The sequence below is a fragment of the Perca fluviatilis genome, chromosome 17 (assembly GCF_010015445.1).
Source record: "Perca fluviatilis chromosome 17, GENO_Pfluv_1.0, whole genome shotgun sequence".
NCBI lineage: Eukaryota > Metazoa > Chordata > Actinopteri > Perciformes > Percidae > Perca > Perca fluviatilis.
Genome location: NC_053128.1, coordinates 8,652,189 through 8,673,137, shown reverse-complemented (window position 1 = coordinate 8,673,137; position 20,949 = coordinate 8,652,189). Strand labels below are relative to the sequence as shown.

General features: G+C 40.7%; 1 protein-coding gene across 1 annotated transcript; it reads left to right on the top strand.

The window, feature by feature from the left end:
- The first annotated feature begins 7,681 nt into the window (after window positions 1–7,681).
- On the top strand, window positions 7,682–8,313 carry pmchl (pro-melanin-concentrating hormone, like). Its single transcript, XM_039778936.1, has one exon. The coding sequence runs from the start codon at window positions 7,752–7,754 to the stop codon at window positions 8,157–8,159; it is 408 nt and encodes a 135-aa protein (XP_039634870.1). The 5' UTR covers window positions 7,682–7,751; the 3' UTR covers window positions 8,160–8,313.
- Window positions 8,314–20,949: the final 12,636 nt, after the last annotated feature.

The following is a 20,949-nucleotide window of genomic DNA, read 5'->3' as shown; positions in this document are numbered from 1 at the left end:
GCAACAGGATTCAGTTGACGGAAGTGTCGCCATGACAACGGCATTTCTTTTTCAAGATCTATCTATCTATCTCATTGACATATATATTATCTATCTATCTATCTATCTATCTATCTATCTATATCTATCTATCTATCTATCTATCTATCTATCTATCTATCTATCTATCTATCTATCTATCTATCTATCTATCTATCTATCTATCTATCTATCTATCTATCTATCTATCTATCTATATGTCTGTCTGTCTATTAATGCCTTTTCTTTTAATTCAAGAGGACCTTGATGTATGACTTTTTATTCATTTATGTATTAACTTTTGATCACAAAATTATTATTTTGTCATAATTTTGATTTTGACTTTGCCATCTTAAGTATGACTTTTTAGCTAATAATTATGACTGACAATATTTATTATTATCTGGGCTAAGTTTTCATCTTATCTTTTTCTTGTACTGGAGGAAATGGGCTGCGTTCAAAGTGAAAAAGCCTAAATGTCAAAAGTAAAATAATTATTAACATAAATTACTAACATAACATAACTACATACCAGTTATTCATATCGATACAAACCCTGCTAAATTTGACACGCTGTGACTGTGCTTGTGACTGTGGGAATGAGACACAGAAACGAGCCACTGAGTCTGTTGCTGAGAAACAGCAGAGGAGTTTTCACTGTCAGACAGCCAGACAGACAGTCCACCACCTCAGCATGAAGCACAGTAAGAAATCGCATCAATGTTTAACGAATGGTAGACTGTCAAACTGGGCCTGCCATGCCACACAAACTAATAGGTGTCCACCCATTATTTTATAGCGATCAGTAATTAAGTTGGCTGTAGCACATGTACTGGCGCTGTGTGTGTGTGTTACAATGCTGATATATAGCAGTTATAATGTTCACCATCTTAGTTCAGGTTGTTAACATTTACTGAGAAGCAGTAAACACAAAGTACAGGCTAAGGCTGATAGGTCTATAGTTTTGCAGGTAAGTTTTTATTTTTTATTTAACCTTTATTTAAATAGGAGAGTCCCATTCCGATTAAGAATGTCTTTTTTCAAGGGAGACCTGGCCGAGATGGGCAGCAGCATACATAAAAACACATAAGAGACAGAACACACAAAAAGAGACACATTAAAAGGAACTACAATATCAAGCATATAGAAAACTCACATTTCAAAAGAGAATATAAAAGTTTCGTAACCAGAAATTTTAAAACATTGACATCTTGAGGATTCTGCCTCTTATTCTTTCATTTTGGATTGAAAAGCATTTAAGTGGATTAATTCCCCATTTTTCAAGTCATTCTGCAACACACACACACACATATACATATACATATATATATATATATATAAAGGGCTTTTGTGCAGAATACACAAAAGCCCTTTGTCCAATTTCAATACAGGCATCTGGGACAGAAAGCATAAAGATGTTCTGAGAAGGCGTGTTGTCCAGCACTTCTGTGTGTTTAAGACACATAAGTAGTACATCAGCAGACCATGAACTGCCTTCTATATAAAGGTGTACCAATGACGGAGCAGGCCTTCATACCCGAGAGTATAACTCACAGTGAGTCAGAGCTTTACAATTGGTAATGGACCTCTGGGAAGCATGCTAAGCTCTGTCAACAATATGAAGACACCCCCCCCCCCACCGTTTTAGCCTCAGCTTTTTCACCAGATGCTGCATATGATGTTATATAATAAGATGTTGTTAACTCTTATAAATATCACTTTCCTGAAGAGTGACCACCAAAAGGTGTGTTTTGTGGATTATTCTTAGAGTTGATAAACAACATAAGCTTGGCCTTGTTTGCATTAAGAACGAGTTTCAGTTGAAGTAGGGTATTAAAAGCATTTTGCAGGTATCCAATGGCCTGCACAAGAGTTGATGCACAGCAGTACATAACAGTGTCATCAGCATAGAAATTCAAATTAGGGTGGTGCACTGCTCCAGAATTATAGGGGAAACACTAATTTATAACTATAAACTATATAAAAAAAAATGTGTGAATAACAAAGCAAAGAGTGAAGGTTGAGGTCTTATATCGTTAAATTCAGATCAACCATTTACCAAAAGAGCTGCACCTTCAAACTAGTTAGAAGAGAGCACCCACAAAAACACAAATAAAATGATTGAATAAAATAACCAGTATGTTTGTCTCTTTTGCAGATACAGTGGTGCTCATAAGTTTATCGACCCATGCTAAAGTTGACTTAAAAGAGGAATAAAAAAATCATCTTTTGGAAATTGATCTTAATGCCTTAATTAAAAAAAAAATTAGGAAAAATCCAACCTTTAAGGACACCAATTTTATTTGTGAATGAATAACGTATCGTAAATAAATAAATGTTCTTCTTTAAAATGTAGGGAGCATAGGTATACACACCCTTATGTTAAATTCCCATAGAGGCAGGCAGATTTTTATTTTTAAAGGCCAGTTATTTCATGGATCCAGGATACTATGCATCCTGATAAAGTTCCCTTGGCCTTTGGAATTAAAATAGCCCCCCATCATCACATGCCCTTCACCATACCTAGAGATTGACATGGTTTTATTTCAGTTAGCCTAATAGCCGATTTGATTTGCAGTGAGAGATGATTTTATGGAAAGAACCCTTGTCAAGTAAAGCATCTCTAAAGTTCAAACTCTTGAATATGGGAGCAACATTCCCCCACACAGCATTACCATTGGGGCTTATGTGTGGTCACTGAGGCGAGTTTGAGCTGGATGGGGATCAGATTCTCCAAATTCTCCTCTACGTGCAGTTCATTATTCCATCCCTCCATCGAAAAACATGATGCTGAGAGAACTTCTTTCTCTCTCTGTGTCTCCAACATGCAGAGTGTGGATGTTGCTATTTTTGTATAACATTGTGATTACATGTTAGTAACAATCTCCATGACTACCAGCATCTCTGCGGCTATATTGACGAGATATCTGTTGAACTGTTTTTCTCTCTTTCTTCTCAGTTGGAAACCCTGCATGCGTGTCTCGCAGCTCACATGGGTGCCCACTTTGGCGATGTCACTTTCTGTGGGAATGTTTATGCTTCACCCTGAGACGCAGCACCAGGTCCAAGATCAGCTTTTATCTCTTTAGTTTCATCTTCCCCTGCAGTCACATCCTGACCACCAGGCCAACTCTGACACCCTCTGCCAACATACGGTATGAGCCTCTAATAGCTAAAAGCAGTGTTTGGCTTTCATCTACAGGCTTTTCAAGGTGTCTTGTTTGCCAACATTATCATCTGTAGGGTATAGATCGATAAGACATGGTCATTTTATATACAGTGTATTTATGATTGAAGTCCATAGGGAACGTACGACAACCCTTTGACTGATCCAACAATAGTAACCAGGTTAAAAAAGCGGCGCCGTGATAGTTTGCCTTCATGCAGTAAACTACGACACCAACTCCAAAAATCATTGTTATGTATAGCATGTATAATGTACAGCTCCACTAAATAATCATTTTTATGTTAACAATGAATCAAGTGACTGTATAAAAGTGAAAGGGGTAGCCTGATAATGTCATCATATTCTCTTCAGTCATTCAGCCTGACATCATGTTCACATTAGAGGGGGTCATGTTGTTTTGCCCTAACCAATCAGAAGTAAGTGCCATATCTGTGCTTCCAACCATATTCCCCTTTTTTAGGATACCCGTCACCTTCCTCTTTCTTTGTGTTGTAATTCTAACCTCTGGTGGATTTATGAGGACTATGGTTAACTGCTCCTCAGATCTCTGCAGGGTAAATCCAGACAGCTAGCTAGACTATCTGTCCAATCAGAGTTTTCTGTTGCACGATTAAAACAACTTTTGAACGTACATGTTCCACCAAAACAAGTTCCTTCCTGAGACTATTTTGCAGAGGCACCGTGGCTCTGTCCGGTGCTTAGTGCCGCCCAAGACGATTGTGATTGGTTTAAAGAAATGCCAGTAAACCAGAGCATGTTTTTCTCCCATCCCAGAATGCTGTGTGGACTAACCAGACCCTCCTCCGCAGAGCTGTGGAGGAAGGTCTGGCAATACGAGACTACCCAATCATAATCAATCTTATTACCCATTTCACATGGAATCTGCGGTAGTGGTTGCTCGGAGCAATGAGCGTTTTTCACTACACTTGGAAGGAATATGTCAATTTGTACTTATCTAGGGGGGGGGGGGGCGCATTTTTCTGTGACTATTTTTCATGATATTAGCTTGGTAGCTAGTTAGCTATGTAGAAAGATGGCATCCTCATTCTTAATTCTGCTTACAAAGCTCTGATTGTAGATTACCAGGGCAGGAGTTTTCAGTGACCTAAAACACAGTTTGTGTGTGGACAAAACGCCAAAATGCATTTAAAAAAAAAGCAACGTTTACAGACATACATATACAACAACATGTAAGGGTTATGTCTGTGAGCGGTTGTGGTGTTTTTTTGCGCCCTAGTGGCCACACAAGAGAAATCTAATCCATACATTCATGTACTAATTGTGATTGTCACTGACGCAAATGCAAAAAAGTAAGCCAAGAGTCATTTTTATTCTGTTTCAACTCAATAAAATTAAGAGTTTTGCTATTAGATACAATGCTAGTCAGCTAGCTTGTTAGGGTAATTACACAGCTCATTTAGCAAGAACTAATGACTCAAAATGACTGTGATTCTGAGAGTAGAGTTTATTTTGGCTGTCAGGTGAAAGATGTGTTTCATGCTCTCAGATCAGTTGCAGTAGGTAGACTGTTTTTCTTTAAATGTACGGAAGTTCCCAGTAGCTTAATGGTTAAGGTGCATGTAGGCCTACCAGATAACCTCAATGTCCGTAGGTTTGAGTGTTCGAATGTCAAACCCTTATCTTTGTCACCTCGTTTCTTGTCTCTTTCTACGCTGTCAAATGGCAAATAAAGGAAGAAAAAAACCCCAACAAGAACAGATCTGAAAAAAACAAGGTTCAGAAGTGGAGTAAAATGCAAAACAGTTCCCTCTGAAATAAGATTTATTTTCCACCTCTGCCTTGGTGTGAAAGCAGAACTCTCTGGTTGCTTACTGTATATGAGAACATGCAGTAAATTTCCACCAGAACTTCCCGCCCCGGTAAAGGGAAGTCCTGTGTCCATGTTGCGGTACAGAACTCCTTAACCTGTCAGTGAGCGAACAAAAACTGAGATTTCAATCGGTCAGACCTCAGAACCGGCTGGCAGAGCGCACCGTGTTCAACAACCTAATTTAATTTGTGCCTGTTAATACATTCACATGCTGGTAGATCTGTGTCCTGTATTTACCTAGCTGGAATAACACTTAAGCCTGCGTCGTGTGGCCCGCCGCTCGGTATCCTAATAAAGAGAAGTGGCGCTGTGCTGAAGGGGCTGGTTAACACATGTACGTCTTTCCCTCAGCACACGGTTGGCTCTTTTTACACCTCCCTTCAAAGGTGTTTTGGTTGGCGCCCATCAATGTAGTCAGCTGGTCAGCACAGCTCAGCCTCTTGCTTTTAGAAACCCCCTTTTTTTGTTCTTCTTTTTGACGAAATGTAGCACTGTCTGCGGCACACAATTGCCTTCAGTGTGTGTCTGCTGCCTAACCCAAAATCAGCTCAGACTCTAACTGATCTGAAAACTTACCGGAAACTTCACTTCTTTTTGTATTTCCTTTCAGACTCCTCTACTTATCTTCTCATTTTTGTACATGGAGATGCAGCGTCTTTGCCTCAATTTGCACCACCCAGAGCCAAGTGCGCCTGTTCTTGTCTTTGCATTGACTTTATAGGCAATCACACTGCCCCTCAACTCCGTGTTGAATTCAGTCTGAACACACCATTAGGGGGGAGGTGTAGAAAGCGTGTAACACCAACGCCAGGAAGCAGGATTCACGTTCTGTCTTCTGCCAGCAGCCAACAGTCACCGTTTTATTTGCCTGAAAGAGCCCTCAGGCATATTTAAGCTAACCTATGTTAACCCATTATTACCTCCGCCAAGGAGATTTCGTTTTCGGTTGGGTTTGTTGGTCTGTTTCTCAGCAGCATTACGGAAAAAACGATTTTCATGAAACTTGATGGAAGGGTATAGCATGGGTAATAAATATTGTAGGTCATAATGTTGATTTTCTCAGTGCCTTTTAGAAGCCTGACCGTCCCACTGTATGTATGGGGTTTCCTAAATTTAGCTCTAACTCAACCATCATTTTTTTGCCTTGCCTAATACTAATCCACCATCTTTCCCTGACCTAAATCAACTAGTTTTAGTTGCCTAAATCTCAAAGAATTACTGTTTCTACTGTTGTTGAAAGAGAATTAATGACAGACTATTCAAAATATGTATTAGCTGAGAGATTATGTTATATTTTTCATTAGTCCTGTCACTGGCAGGTTACTATGTGGTTTTGAACTGTTGGCAAAACTATTACTTTCTTCATACCTAAAACACCTCTATTTGACAGCTCCCATATGGTTTTTCATCCAAAAACAGCTACAAGCTCTTTAAACCATTAACACCTACTGCATAGGAAGGGTTCCGCCCGTCCCATCAACGATACTTAAGACTATCTGACATCTAGGAATGAAAGATAAGATTTAAACAAAACTGCCGGCCTTCTGAAAACCGCACAAGGCCTTTCAGACGCTAATAAAAACAGGGTGTGGATACTTCTTAAATACCAGACTTTTTAGAAACCACAGACATGGTTTTCAAGAAGAAATGATCCACGGCACTTCCCATCTGAACTGCCCAGCTACACATTACCAAGGCGAAAATAAGCTTAACAATTTAATGACATTAAATGATATGTCTAGCTTTCAGACTTTTTATAAAGAGCCGCAAATCGTGTCAGTAAAATCTCACATCCCTCCTATGTAATACTACTGCTTAATAGTGCTTTAAATGTAGTACGTTTTTAGCGCTCACAAGCTAGTTATTCGCAGCCTCTGCTCCGAAGCTCTTAGTTGGAGGACACAACTGCTTTTTTTCTAACTTCTCTTGAACAGCCACAAATAAAAACGTTTGTCAGCATGTTTGAGCTGACTCAAATGCCACCTGCATAAATTACTCATTACTCATTTCATATGGATCTTAGCCCAGGTGTGCAAAGCTCCTGCAGCACCCATCTGGCAACCGTAATTAGGTAATCCAGCAATCCAGCCAGAGATCTTCTACCTCCGGGCCTCGGGAGCAGATCTACTCGAAACAACATTCTCTTTGACACGAAGCTTCTGCCACGAACACACAAACACTTCAGGAATCATTTGTTTGCTTTTTGTTGTTGTTGCACTAATCCAAGGTTAAATCTCATATTGGACATCGTTGCAACAATGCCACGAGAGCACAGCTTCTATCACCAAGTATCTGACACCACAAAGCGCTTCACGGGTGAGTAATCCCTCCTTGTTGTTTTAAAGGGTAGTCATTTTGGATTAATGCTTTCCTTGGTGTCACCTGCTCAAAGAGTTCCCCACTGTTTGATTGTCCGGAGTCTAAGATCAGCCACCACGTCGGAGATGATTTTAATTAACTCTCCGCCAAAACAACACTCTCGAGCACTGCAAGAGTTCTGCCCAACTGCGTTTTAACGCTTTCAACTAATTTCCTGAACACAACGGGGAGAAGCTATGATGCGAAACGATCCGACGTGGCACAATCCAGCGCGTTCGAAATGATATAAAAGGGGATGATACGATCTCGGGGGGTCAGAACAACGAAGCAGAAGAGCTCCGGAAAGAAACTCCTTCACGAACCCAAGGCTGCTGCACCTCCTGGAAGCTCTTCACCATGAGACAGTCGCTCATGTCCGTCGTCTTCGCCGCAGCACTCTTGATCGAGTGCTATGCACTGTCAGTGGCGTCGCCAGTGGGCAAGACTGATGACGGCTCCTTGGAGCAGGACACTTTCGCCTCGCTGCTGAGCGACGATGCGACAGAAAACGGCCTCGGCGACGCAGATCCGGCCGCTGCGGGCAAAACCAGGAGACAGAGGGTAATCGTCATCGCCGATCCGAGCCTGTGGAGGGACCTGCGGGTGCTGCACAGCGGAGTGTCCCTCTACAAGCGGAGAGCTGACGACAACAGCCAGGTCATCGAGCAGAGAGACGCCGGCCAGGACCTGAACATCCCCATCCTGAGGAGGGACACAATGAGGTGCATGGTGGGACGGGTGTACCGGCCATGCTGGGAAGTCTAGGACATTTTGCTCTGCTTGTCCAGATGCCCGAGCAGCGGACGACCACCATATTTTTGGGCGGCCTCAGGCTGAGATGCAACAAAATCCAAATATCTATGTATTATATTTAAATTATTGCAGATCTGAGAATTAAAAACCCCGAATTCTGCCTTAAGTCTTGTGCATGTTTTGTATCTGTCTCGCTGCTATACTCTTACTCTTACTCCTAAAACTGAGATGTTGAGGGTTAGAGTTCTACCTTCAGATCTGTTCATAAGAAGAACTGGGAAGATCATCAGAAATCTGTTCACCAGGAAATAGTTATAGCACGTAACAGCATAATCTGTCGTTACTTTCCTGTTTACTTATGGATTAAAAAAGATACAAAGTGTTCATTAGTGAGCTTTAGAGGTGCTGGTAGGTTTACTGTTGAACTTTGGACGGAGCCAGGCTAGCTGTTTCCCTCTGCCTCCAGTGTTTATGCTAAGCTAGGCTAATCACTTCCAGGCTTCAACTCCATACTTAACGCACATAAGCGTTGTATCAATCTTCTCATCTAACTCTAAAAATTGACGTATTGACTATGTTTACTTGCACACTAATATTAAGGAATGGGCATCAAGAAACAGTAGTAAGCTGGTATGGGCTCCGGACTGGTCAGTACCGAGATATCGATAACCTCCTGGACAAACAATACTACTAACTACTGTATCTTCTTACAGCCAGGGCGTCCCCCGGGTCTACCTATCTGGGAAGGTTTTTTAAACTAAACTGTTTTAGGCTATACAACAAGTAGCAACGTCCTTTTATTTATTATTTGAAGAATAACTGAGCGCATACCGGTATGTGTGTATGGTGTAGGCAAGTCAAGAGAGAGAGAGAAAGAGAGAGAGAGAGAGAGAGAGAAAGAGACAGAACGTTCTGAGGCACTGTAATTCGAACAGAAGTGAATTTAGCATATAGCTGTGAATGATGCACTGAAGTGTGTGTGTGTGTGTGTCTGTCTGTGTGTGTGTGTTTGTGTGTGAAATGCTGGTGAATACTAAGCTTTAAGGTTATAGCTGTGAACGTAGCAGTGCAGTGTGTGTACAGTTTAGGCTATTTGTCGGTGAAAAAATGAAACAACTCCTCAAGACCCAAGCCAAGTTCCAATTTTACTTATTTCTGCCAAAAGTAATAATAAAAGAACTTACCAAATTATACTATAATTATTATAAAGAGTAATATCGATAAGAGTATTGATTAGTATCGGTAACCTACCGATAAGCAGTATCGGTATCAATATCGGTATTGATAAAATCGATAATAACGATACCCATCCCTACTAATATTCCACTATAATTCCGAATGTGACAATATTCCAAATTTGATACGGGTCATGTAAACAGCATGATCCGTAGCATGTAGCATTTGCCTGTTAGGACATGTGGGACATGCCGGTATTATTCTGGTTTTGGGAGCATTCTTTGGAAATGAATACATCGCAATCGGAATATGAGTCTCAAACCCCATTTGTTTTCTGAAAAACATCTGCGATGGGAAGAGTTGATGACCCCAATGACTTGCCCACATATAGACATATTTTCACATAAAAGTTTGTTCCATCAGATCCTGCATTCTGGTAAATGACTACCGTCTTACGTGTTTGGGTGTCATCCGGCCTACAGAACAAAGGCAGGCTCTTGGGAGAGTATTTCCAAAAAGAGCATCAGGCTAAATGATTTCGTAAGCTCTGCAGATATGTCCGGCCCTCAATTCAGCAGAGGCAGGATTTAGTAGAAAATGGCCTTTTAATCAATCAGGATAGGAATGAAGCTTCCTGACGTCCAGTAAACATCAATTACAGATGATTTGGCTCATTATAGCTGCTTTGGCTTCTGCAATGCCAAATGCAGCTCATAATGAAGGTCCACAGATTCAAAGACAGATCTCTTTAAGCACGATTTATTGAGCAATTAGGTTTTGGAAACTGTACCTCTACCAAATAAGTAGTTTTCGGACCTGTTTATCTATTAGCAGGACATCTCAAAAAAGTGTGAAACCTGAATAGAATTTGGTTAAAACCTTCTTGCACACCATACATTTTTCATCCTGTTTCTATCCTTCCATTATTATTAATGACATACGAGGTCCAGTTGCGCTCATAATTCATAATTTCTGTGTGAAGTCTCTGTGACACCAGAGAGGATAGATTAAGCCTTAAAGCTTTAGCGCGTAACTTTTTTTTATATTAATGAACATCTGTTACATTCAAGCCATGTTGCTACAAAGCTAATTAAGACCATCAGCTCCACACAACTCTCTCTGGATTTCTCAGTATGGCTATGTTCAGAAGATTTTGCCGTCTGGCAACTTTCGCTCGCAGAAACTCGAGTGAAGATAATGACCTCTTCTGAAGAGTCCATCATGTTTTTTTTAATCCTCCTTGTCCTCCTTGGCTACTAGCAACTGCGTGGAGGAGGGGTGGGGGCTGTACGCGATCACGGAAGGCTTGTATCACGTGGACGCGCCAACAGTTTTGTTGTCATTACTAGAAACTACACACTATAGCTTTAAGGTGCAGTAAGGCGCAGAATGATGATCTGTTCTTGTGGGAGTTCATATTAATTCAAAGTGTGTGGTCGGGCATGTAAGTCCAGTTGTGACTTGTGAATGCTTAACAGCAGCATCCCCCCCCCCCCTGCCAGGAATCAGTGGTTAAAAGCAGTGAAAAAAGGTTTCTGGTGCGTGATTGTTGTGGGTCTGTCAAAGTGGCTCAACAACTGCAGAACATTCCTCACAAAATACAGAGTGAGAGCAGTGAGTCAGCAGAAAGGAGGATGTGTTTCTGGGAAGGTCTGCACCTTTTTGGTATTTGGGAGTAAGCTTCTGGTTGGAAAAACAATTAGGCTGAAGACTTCGGCAGATATCCAGCATGTGAAAAATGTAATGCCTACTCTGACAAAACGACTCATAAGCCACAATTTGGAAAACTGTGGGACTTTGTAAACTGTAAGACTATTTTATGCCCTGTTTGACAACATGAGAACAGTTTTTGCAAAGCAAATCCTTTAATTGTGATAAGTATTAGTTGATAAATCATAATGGTTTTTCCTAGCAGGGAAAAACAGAATGACTATTCAACTCCGGGACACTGATCATTTTAGCCATGCTAGTGGCATGGCTTTAGGGATTGCAATGCTGGTTGGTTGGTTGGTTGGTTGGTTTTGGTTGCTTGGTTGGTTTTGGTTGCTTGGTTGGTTGGTCTGTCAGTCCCCCACTACTGTCTAGATGGAAATATCTCCACAGCTATTCTGTGGATTGTCATCTAATTTTGTACAGACCTTCATGATCCCCAGAGGATGTTTCCTACTGACTTTGGTGATCCCTGACTATTCCTATAACGCCACCATCCATTTGACATTTTTTTTGTTTGTCTGGACAACTATTGGATGGATTGTAATGAAATTTTGTACAGACATTCATGGTTCCCCAGAGCGCGAATTGTAAGAGTTGTATCCCTACTAGCAGGTCAAAATTTCAATTCATCTGCCTCGGCTGTACTTTTGTGTGTTAACAAATTTGAACATGGTAATTTACCTGCTCAATATCAGCATGCTAAGATTGTTTAACTGTATTCACATTAGAAAAGCTAAATGGAAACGCTCGCTTGAGGTGGTTTTTGCCTTTTTCAAAAAAAAGAGTTAAATGGGATATGGAAATGCCTTTGACGAATGAGTTCTGATGTAGGGAACATGGCTGATAAGCTGTTTCTGCTGTTGGCGTCTTCTCTTGTATTCCCATAACGTGTCTTCATCTCTGGACAGCATGAAACATGGCCAATAGCTGCCTTGAAAGCGACATCTTTGATGGCCAAGAAGACTTGAAGAGACAGATGATGGACGCTACGACAGAGACGGTGCGCTGCCAAAACTTATGAAGGCTTTATTATGCATTCCCCATAGCAATGCAAGTTCAGAAAGGGTGTTTAGCATGGTACGAAAGATTGTTACAGAGAATAGGAAGACGTTAGACAACAGAACTATCTGCGCTCTACTCTCATGTAAAATTAACCGCTCTGGCCCAGCCCACAAATACACTCCTTCCAAAACAGTCTTAAAGAATGCAAAGTCTGCAACAAATTTGTACAATAACTCACTAAAAGAGTAAAGAAAAGTTATGTGAAATGAAAAGAAAAACTGTAAAAGAAAAGCAATATGAAATGAAAGGAATGTGTGGAATGAAAATAAAATGTAAATGTAAAGACAAGCAATGTTATAAATTGTAAATGTTTTCAGCATTCTGCATCAAGTGGTGATTTTAGCTTTCTTGTACACCTGTCTTAAAATGTAAGCCATACTGGAGCTTAGTTGGGGTGGTGGGACTGCTCGCGGTGGGCGCTGGAAAATTTCCCTTATTTTCAAATCCAAAACTTGACAGGTATGAGCCAGGCAGGTATCAAATATAGCAAATTGAGGCACTTTTGGCTTTCCATTAAAAAATGACGTGTGCTACGCTGCTATACGCAACGCTTATGCGTGTGGTGTGTTCCAGCTGTCACTTAGCTCACCCCAACTGCTGAAAACCAAAAACAAGTGTTAGACTTCAACCTTTCTTTAAAATGGACACTACAGAGTCACAGAGCTGCTAGCTTGGCGGTAGAGTCTTGGCCTTGTTTTATTGTTGACGAATAGTTTTACTGGATCTCACCAACACTGATTAATCTTAAAGGGTTGTTAATGAGTCATAATGTCAGGAAGATTTACTGATGTAGCGTAAGCACAATTACATCAACTTTTTTTCTAACAGATAGAAATCCCTACTCCCATTTCCCCTGTTTGACATTCATGCTCCATAAACTCTTTCCCATTATGCTTCAAGTCCTTGACTTTAATACTAAAGCCTTTTCCTTTAAAACTATGATAAATTACAAGTAGAGCCTTTTGTTATTTACTGACCTCATAATAGTACGCAAATCAGGTAATCGTTTTATGGGAAGATAGTTTTACCGATAAGTGTGGAGAGCAACATCTGGAAACGGTTAAACGAGAGCCTGTGCAACCTTTTTTAAATCAGTTGTTTGGTTATATTAGGGTTTTCATTTCACTTACCATGAATATTATCAGTCTGATTAATCTCACATTCTTCCCTGAGATGTTTCTCAGGAGTTTTTTTAAAATTATTATATTATAGTATAGTATAATTCACTGTTGCCAAATGAACTCACTTCAATCATTTAGGGACAATAAAACAGCGGCCCTGAAGAACATTCTTGGTATACTACTCTGTGATAAAGTGTGACATGATAATGGCTGTTGACAAATGTGATCATTGCTGTAACTTGGGTTTATGAGTTTAATGTTTTATTTTTTTTATTTTTTGTTCCAGGTCACAGAGTCCTCCTTTACACAAATACAATGATGTTGTCCTCCTTCTCAACCAAAAGAGGAGGATTACATCATTGTATATATGTGGCGTATTACTGTGGCAGAATAAATGCTATGTCCTTAGAAACATGAAGATAACTACTTGGCTTGTCAGAAAATCTTATTTTTAACATGATTAATTACCCTACTGCTGCTACGACAATGCTACTGTAGCCTATCTGTAGACAAAGAATCATATTGTTTTTATGCTTGTTTTCTGAGGTTTCATTGTCTTCCAACATTGCTTGTGAACACAGTGTTGTAGCCTAACTAACCTCAAGGATACAACCAAATACACAAGCAGATCAGCTTTCAGTTTCCTATTAGCCTGTTAGCCAAAATGTTTCGTTGCCAAACTCCACATCCATATGGCAAAATGACTTGGCCCTATTTACTTGTCACTAAAAGGCACAAAATACATAAGTGACATATTATTTAGAGTCGGGGTCTTTTATAGGCCAAGGGCCCCTTAGCTTAAAGAGAGAGTAGGGACCCCTTACTACATATACCGTACTGTACTAACAATTGAGTTATATTAAACTAAACAATATTAAACAATATTAAACTAGGCCAGATGGATGAAAATGAATGGGTATTATTTATACTTAAGATTTTAATGTTAAACATACATGTGGAAGGCACAGTGAATACGGTTTGGCTACCTTACCTATAGTAAGCTTATCTTCAATGTGTAGATTTTTTTTTTTCCAGAAATAGGCCAATTTATATTTGCTATTAAAATGTTGGATTTATATATCAGACGTATTTTCATTTTTGAAAAGAAACTTGAAAAAAATATAATTTTAAAATAATTTGGCAGCCCCCCATGCACTAACTCTGAGGACCCCCCTGGGGGTCACGGACCTCCTGTTGAAGATCTCTGGTTTAGAGCAACAGCAAAGCCGAGCAGAGATTTGTCTCATCCTACTGGTTCGTAAGCGAACAGCATCACCTGCAATAATCAGCGTCAACAAGAAATACTGTCAAGATAAAAGAGTCACTTTACTGAGTTCCTCCTGTATTGCTTGCAAGGTGAGCTTTTCTTCAGTGTCTTAGTTGCTTTTCTTCACCAAAAATGACCAACTTAGTATTTGACTTGGTTTCTGGTCTGGCAGTTTTAGAGTTAAAGTCTCAACACCAACAACTACAATTAAATGCAGATGTACACAGAAGCCTTTAATTATCTGTGATTTCCCATTGAGTTTTTGTATTACACTTATAAATAAACTCTTGGCTCAATATTGCTACAGTTAATTATGGGATTAAAAGCGGTTTGTATCCTCTGTAGGGAGGCTTTTGTCGTTTCTTCCGGAAGAGTGGCACTATAAATAGCTGAGGAACAGCAGGAGAAAGGTTAGCTATCCATTGAAACTGTCTTGGACTTAAAAGGGTGGAAAGCACCGGCTGTCAGCTTCATGCTACACGCTCGCTGAGTCCCCTTTCTCCCGAACAATTCCATTTAGGATCTTAAGAAGCCTCCGGGCAGTTGAACTCAGTGAATGGGGATTTAATGAGCGTGATACCTCTTGAGTCAGGATTTAAAAGAAATAATTAGAATTACAGCATTTTGGAGGGCAATAAATGCACAGAAAATTTGAATTCGGGACAGCAGAAACATACTGTCAATGTAGACTCCATTTTTATACATGGTGTAACACGAAGTACAGGGCAGGATAAACAATGTCCCATAGATCATAGGTCTGCAGCACCTTTTAAATCCTGTTTCCTTATGTGGCTCTCTGATTTGCAAAGCAGAATTATTGGTATTTTAACATTTAGATAGGAGTGCACAGAGGGTTTTAACATGCTAATGTTTTGGCAGCGGAGGCCTGCAATAGTCTGAAATGGCTAAAACCGCTGACGCAGTGAAAGGAGGTGAACACATGACGGATAATTATAGCAGGAAAGGATCATCTGTGTATGGCTCCTGCACATTTTTGTTTATTCAACAGTGCTCGTTTTGCACAGTTTACAACAAATGGCTTTCACCCTCAATGGGGCACCTTGGAGAAAAAGAAAAGAACATCTGGAACCCATTTTTGGCAAAGTGATTATTCTGTCTGGCCTGTCACGATAAACATCAGAGCATTGTTTTACCAAATTGCAACTTTGCTATTTTTTTATGTATGCCCCTGAGATATTTAGTCCAGCTTACTTGTGAAATTTAATACAACGGTATGCTAAATCTCATACTGGAACATGGCTTTGCCAGGAACAGTTCCTAAAGCATTTATTTGTTTGACTTTAGTTGAGTTGGTATGAAGATGCATTGTGTTAGTTTTTGACAAGGATGCAGAATTTAAAGATTGTGTGAAATGGCATAATTACTTCCTTGAAAGGGGATTTTATGATGGGACATTAAACCATGAAGCATCAATCGAAACCAATTATGGAGAGAGAGGCAGTTTTATGTGATAGGACAAAGATTTTTTGGCTGAATATTTTTGTTTCGTCTGCTAGTCCAGCACGAGGTCGCCACGGAAATTGTTTTGTGTTCTTTAGAAATCACACACACAGAAATGAACATTTACCTTATCAAGTTGTCATGGCAAAAAAATGTCATAGTTACACCTGTAGTAGAAAGAGAGTAACATGGGCATCCTGTCGTGGCACAGGCGTTTGCTGCACCAGCATCTCTACAGCCACACACATGGACACTTCCACCAGTGTTGTAGTACTTGAGATCGGTCTTGGTCTCAAGACCACTTTTTTTAAAGGTCTTGTTCTCGTCTCGAAATGGACCGCATTTTTACTCGGTCTTGTCTCGGATTAAGAGGATTTAGATTTGATTTCAAGACTGGTCAAAACCACAACTGTCTTTTGGTTATTTTTATCAAGGCATTTCTCATGATACACTTATGGCAATAAAAGAGGTGAATGAAGAAGAATCTTCATTTGTTTTCTGTGGGTGTTTTTTCAATTTGAGGAGCGCTACTGTGCCTATGGTTAGCATTTTCCACATTTTATCGTGGCACTGGTCTGGTCTTGGTCTTGACTCAGTCTCACCCTGGCTTGGTCTTGGTCTTGGTCCTGACTCTGTCTCAACCCTTCAAAGTCTTGGTATCGGTCTCCATGCACTCTGGTCTTGGTGATGACTTGGTCTTGGTTTAGGTGGTCTTGACTGTAACACTGATTTCCACACCACTAGCTTCTCCTTTCCAAAACCTAAACTTCCTGTACGTATTTCAGATTAAAAGCTGACCAATAAGGGGTTATTTAGATGCAAGAATTTTCCTAGATTTCTGAAAATAATTGGGGACACTCTCAAGCTTAAATATTTTGTGTGATGAGGCAATTTGGGCTTAATTAAGATAACATCTTGGCCCATTAACTCAGCAGCAGGACACAGCGGAAAACCCCGGCCATCGTATTGTTTTCTTTTGCCACACTTTACTGATCCCTGAGGAGGACGTCCACTTCCTACCTCGATACAGGGTGAGTGTACAGAGAACAGGGGTCGGTCAGACCCCAGAGACCCCAGAGACTCCAGACTCAGCTGTTAGCCTGAGGATTGGAGTGCAGTGAAAGGTCTTGAGGCAAACAGGAAGTTATTTGTAGATCATAAGTTGAAAGTCTCCAATCTGATCATAGTGTGGTTCTGGACCTCTAAATGTACACATTCCCACATATATAACATATACAGTACAACGTACAACTTCACACACAGGCATATGTTTGCCAGATTTAAAAGAAAGGAGCATTATTGCATGCTTATCAAACTATCAGGTCTTGAAAATTCATTTTTTAATGCTTGATTTAAAAATTCATCATTACCACTTAATCATCCACACATTAGTACACATAGTAGATTGAGAAAATGAAAAATGCATGTATGACAATGCATTTTTTAAATGTAAAAACTGATTCATACCAAGTTTTATATAGACATCTAAGAGATAAATGGCATTAACATTTTACAGTGAGTTATATTTTATTTACATACAGGTATATATTTTTGAAAGTATATTTGATCAGACGGTGTCCATTTTGTTTTAAAGGGACAGTTCACCCAAAAATCTAAAATATATAATTTTCCTCTTACCTGTAATGCTATTTATCAATCTAGATTGTTTTAATGTGAGTTGCCCAGAGTTGGAGATATCGGCAGTGGAGATGTATGCCTTCTTTCAAATACAATGGAACTACATGGCACTCGGCTTGTGGAGCTCAAAGTGCCAAAAAATACATTTGAAGGCTTCCTTCTGAGTGATGATACGGTCGGCGGGGGTAGTTGGGTAGAAAAAAATAAATAGTTCCTATGAAACTTGACACAACTTGGTCTGTGGATTATCTTGAGTAACCGGGTCATGATTTTTACAAAGAGATATTGCTGTTGAGTTTTTCAAGCACCACAAGCTGAATGCCAACTAGTTCCATTATATTGGAGAGAATCTCTACGGCAGATATCTACAATGGCCAACTGACACCAAAACTATCGAGATTGATAAATAGCACTACAGGTAAGAGGAAATTATGTATTTGGATTCTGGGGGGAACTGTCCCTTTATGGTGAACATCTGCTCTACCATCTGTCTCAAGCCATAAACATCGTACTTAATCTCTAGATGTATTGCATTAAGTGCAGTGATAATGACTGGCTCTATGTGAATGAAACCTGATACTAAAATCTAATTTGGTTTGTCTCAATTCTTTGCTCCTTAATATGATCAGCCTGATAGTTTGGTCAACCAGTTACATGGCATCTGGCGCCAAAGGGCTCTCCGATGTCCAATGCCAAATGCCGATTGAATTCCCATCAGTCAGTTTCAATAATCAGTGTAACAGCTCAACATGTTTGAGCCTGACTAGCTGTTAATCACCAGAGACCAAAAGCAGCTTGGAGAATTACAGCTGGAGCAAGATATGTTTGAATACTCTTTCAATCAGGAATCTATGCAGTTTTAAAAGGACTGCACTTACAGAGGTAGCTCTTTTCCCCCAGGACAATGTGATTGACGATGGCCCAATCCCAAAGTCTGGACTCACAGACTCACGGACTTTGGTGCGCGTTCTCGCGAAATTCGTAAGGGCTTAGGGTTGTCCCAATGTGGAATTTCAAAAGGCGTGAGGGTTTGAGTACACACTTACCGAGCCCTTTCCGTGAGTCTGCATCGATGCAGACTTCACCAAAGGGAATTACCCACAGTTCAAAGCGGGGCGGCCCCCCGCCCACGCAACAGGAAAAAAAAAAAACGAAGGAAACCAACAGCTAGAGCGACATTACCGACCACGGAACGGACCAACCTGTTGTCCAGCTTGTAAAACAAGAGTTTGGAATCAGGTAGCCGTCTCCTGGGCCTTGGCCGTGTGGAAAGCAACAAACCGGCAAGTGTCAGCAACATCTTTGTTATTAAACGTCGCCAAGGTAACATGTGATCTCGTGAAGTGCTGTCCCGATCCCATTTCTACCTATCTGAGCCCATGTGGCCTCACACACTCACTCACTTAGCACCTGAGATCAATTAAGTCTGTAAGTCCTTAGCCCTCAGGGCTCACTTTGGGATTGGGCCAATGTCTCCCATTCACACGCCATCGCCATCGCCATCGCCATCGCCATCGCCATCGCCATGCAGCCCTGACTTTCAGGGGGCAATTTGGGGTTCAGTGTGGAAATGTTTTCAAACAGCACACTGAAGCACCATTGTCACTGAATGAATCATAGCTTTTAACAGTGGAGCTCCTCCTGATTGGTGGAGAGCACCATTGTCAGCTCAGCAGTAACATACAGTGCGCTACCAGCCCCCCAGGAGGTACACCGTGCTTTGAAGCAAATTAAACAAAGTGATGAAATAGTGGAATAACAACTCAATCCGGCCCAAAAAAAACCCAATTTGTTCCACATGGCGAATGAGATTTTTTTTTTGGAGTGACCCTGTGAAATGGCTCGTTTCACTATCAGAATTTGACCCATTCGGTCCGATAACATTTGGAAAGTCTAGAAGAGCCGCACGATTAAATCATTTAATCCCCATTCAAGTTAGCGGAGCACTCAATCGGAAGTAGCCGTCTCGGCCAGCAGAAATCTCTAGTGTGCGTACTTTATGGGCCCAGCCCCTGAGGAACAGCACTCAGCCTTTTTCAGTGGCCACTAGCAGTATTGCAATGAAAAATCTCCCTGCTGCCCAGTAAGGATTTTCCCACTATTGTAAAAACTGAAAACTGCTGCCAGGACACCTCTAACTGCAAACAAGGTCGGCTATGACTTTTCTATTTCTTCTATTTCTATTCTGAATTTTATATCCATGGACTTTTTATATTTAAAAAAGCTTCCCTCTAGCTGAGAAAAGTTATTTCAAAACCTGTGACAGTGATGCGTTCACTTACTGTCGTACGTACTCAGGTGAATTTGAGCGGCTTAATACGTAATCGCACACCTTAGAAAAAACTACACAATCAGTCACTGTGTAACTTGTAACTGAAATATTCAAATCAGCAAAGTAATGTGTGATCTTATTCAGTAACAGACTCAGGAACACTTTGACATGTGGCCAGGTGAAGGATTTCGATTTCTTTATTTAAAAGGGACAACGCACATTAATCAACAGGAGCACAAAGTCCAACATGTGCCAGAATGCGCCAGATTTAGCCATGCAGGCTCATTTTCCTCTGCAGTCCCTAGATTCATAAAATCAATCTGAATCAAGCAATATTCACACACAGATTTTAAAGTTGTGATGCGTGTCCCTGTCCTGTACTTAGGGGCCTCATGTCCAACATAGTCACTGACACACACTATTCCATCCATCCTCCATCCTTAAATATCCCACAGATCTCAGAGCAGTGACACACCAGACGTTAGCTTGTCCCAGTGATTTGAAGACCTTTCCAGGCTTCATGAAGCCCTTTGCCCAGAGAGTGAGCGACATACAGATTGACAGGGAGAGAGAGAGAGAGAGAGAGAGAGAGAGAGAGAGAGAGAGAGAGAAAGAAAGGTGGCTCTTGGCAACATATTTACTTTCTTCTCTCCTGACTTTGTTGCGGACCGTGTTGACTTTCCTCTGTGCTTTAGTGTTTTTGCTGTGCATTCTACGAGCTGAACTTCCCAGAAATGAGGCTCTCCAGCAGACCAGCTGGAGAGCGGAAATACCTCACACTTCGCGTGGCTTCATTTTGATGTGATTGTCCAAGTTAAAATGCCTTTTTTTTTTTCATGTTCATAGCCTCTCACGAGGGCTCCCTGTGTTCACAATGTAGTAGGAGTGCAGTGGGAATACATTTGAAGTCAAGTGGTTATTTACGTTAAAAAGCACCACATGGAGATGAGCAGTCGTTTGGATAATGACTGTATGCGCTCGCTTGTGTACGACAGCAGATCGTTCGGTTGAGTCAGTTCACTCAGGCTTTTCCTCCGTTTTTGCCCTCTTCACATCTCACACATTAGTGTTGACACTCCGGAGCCTGTCACC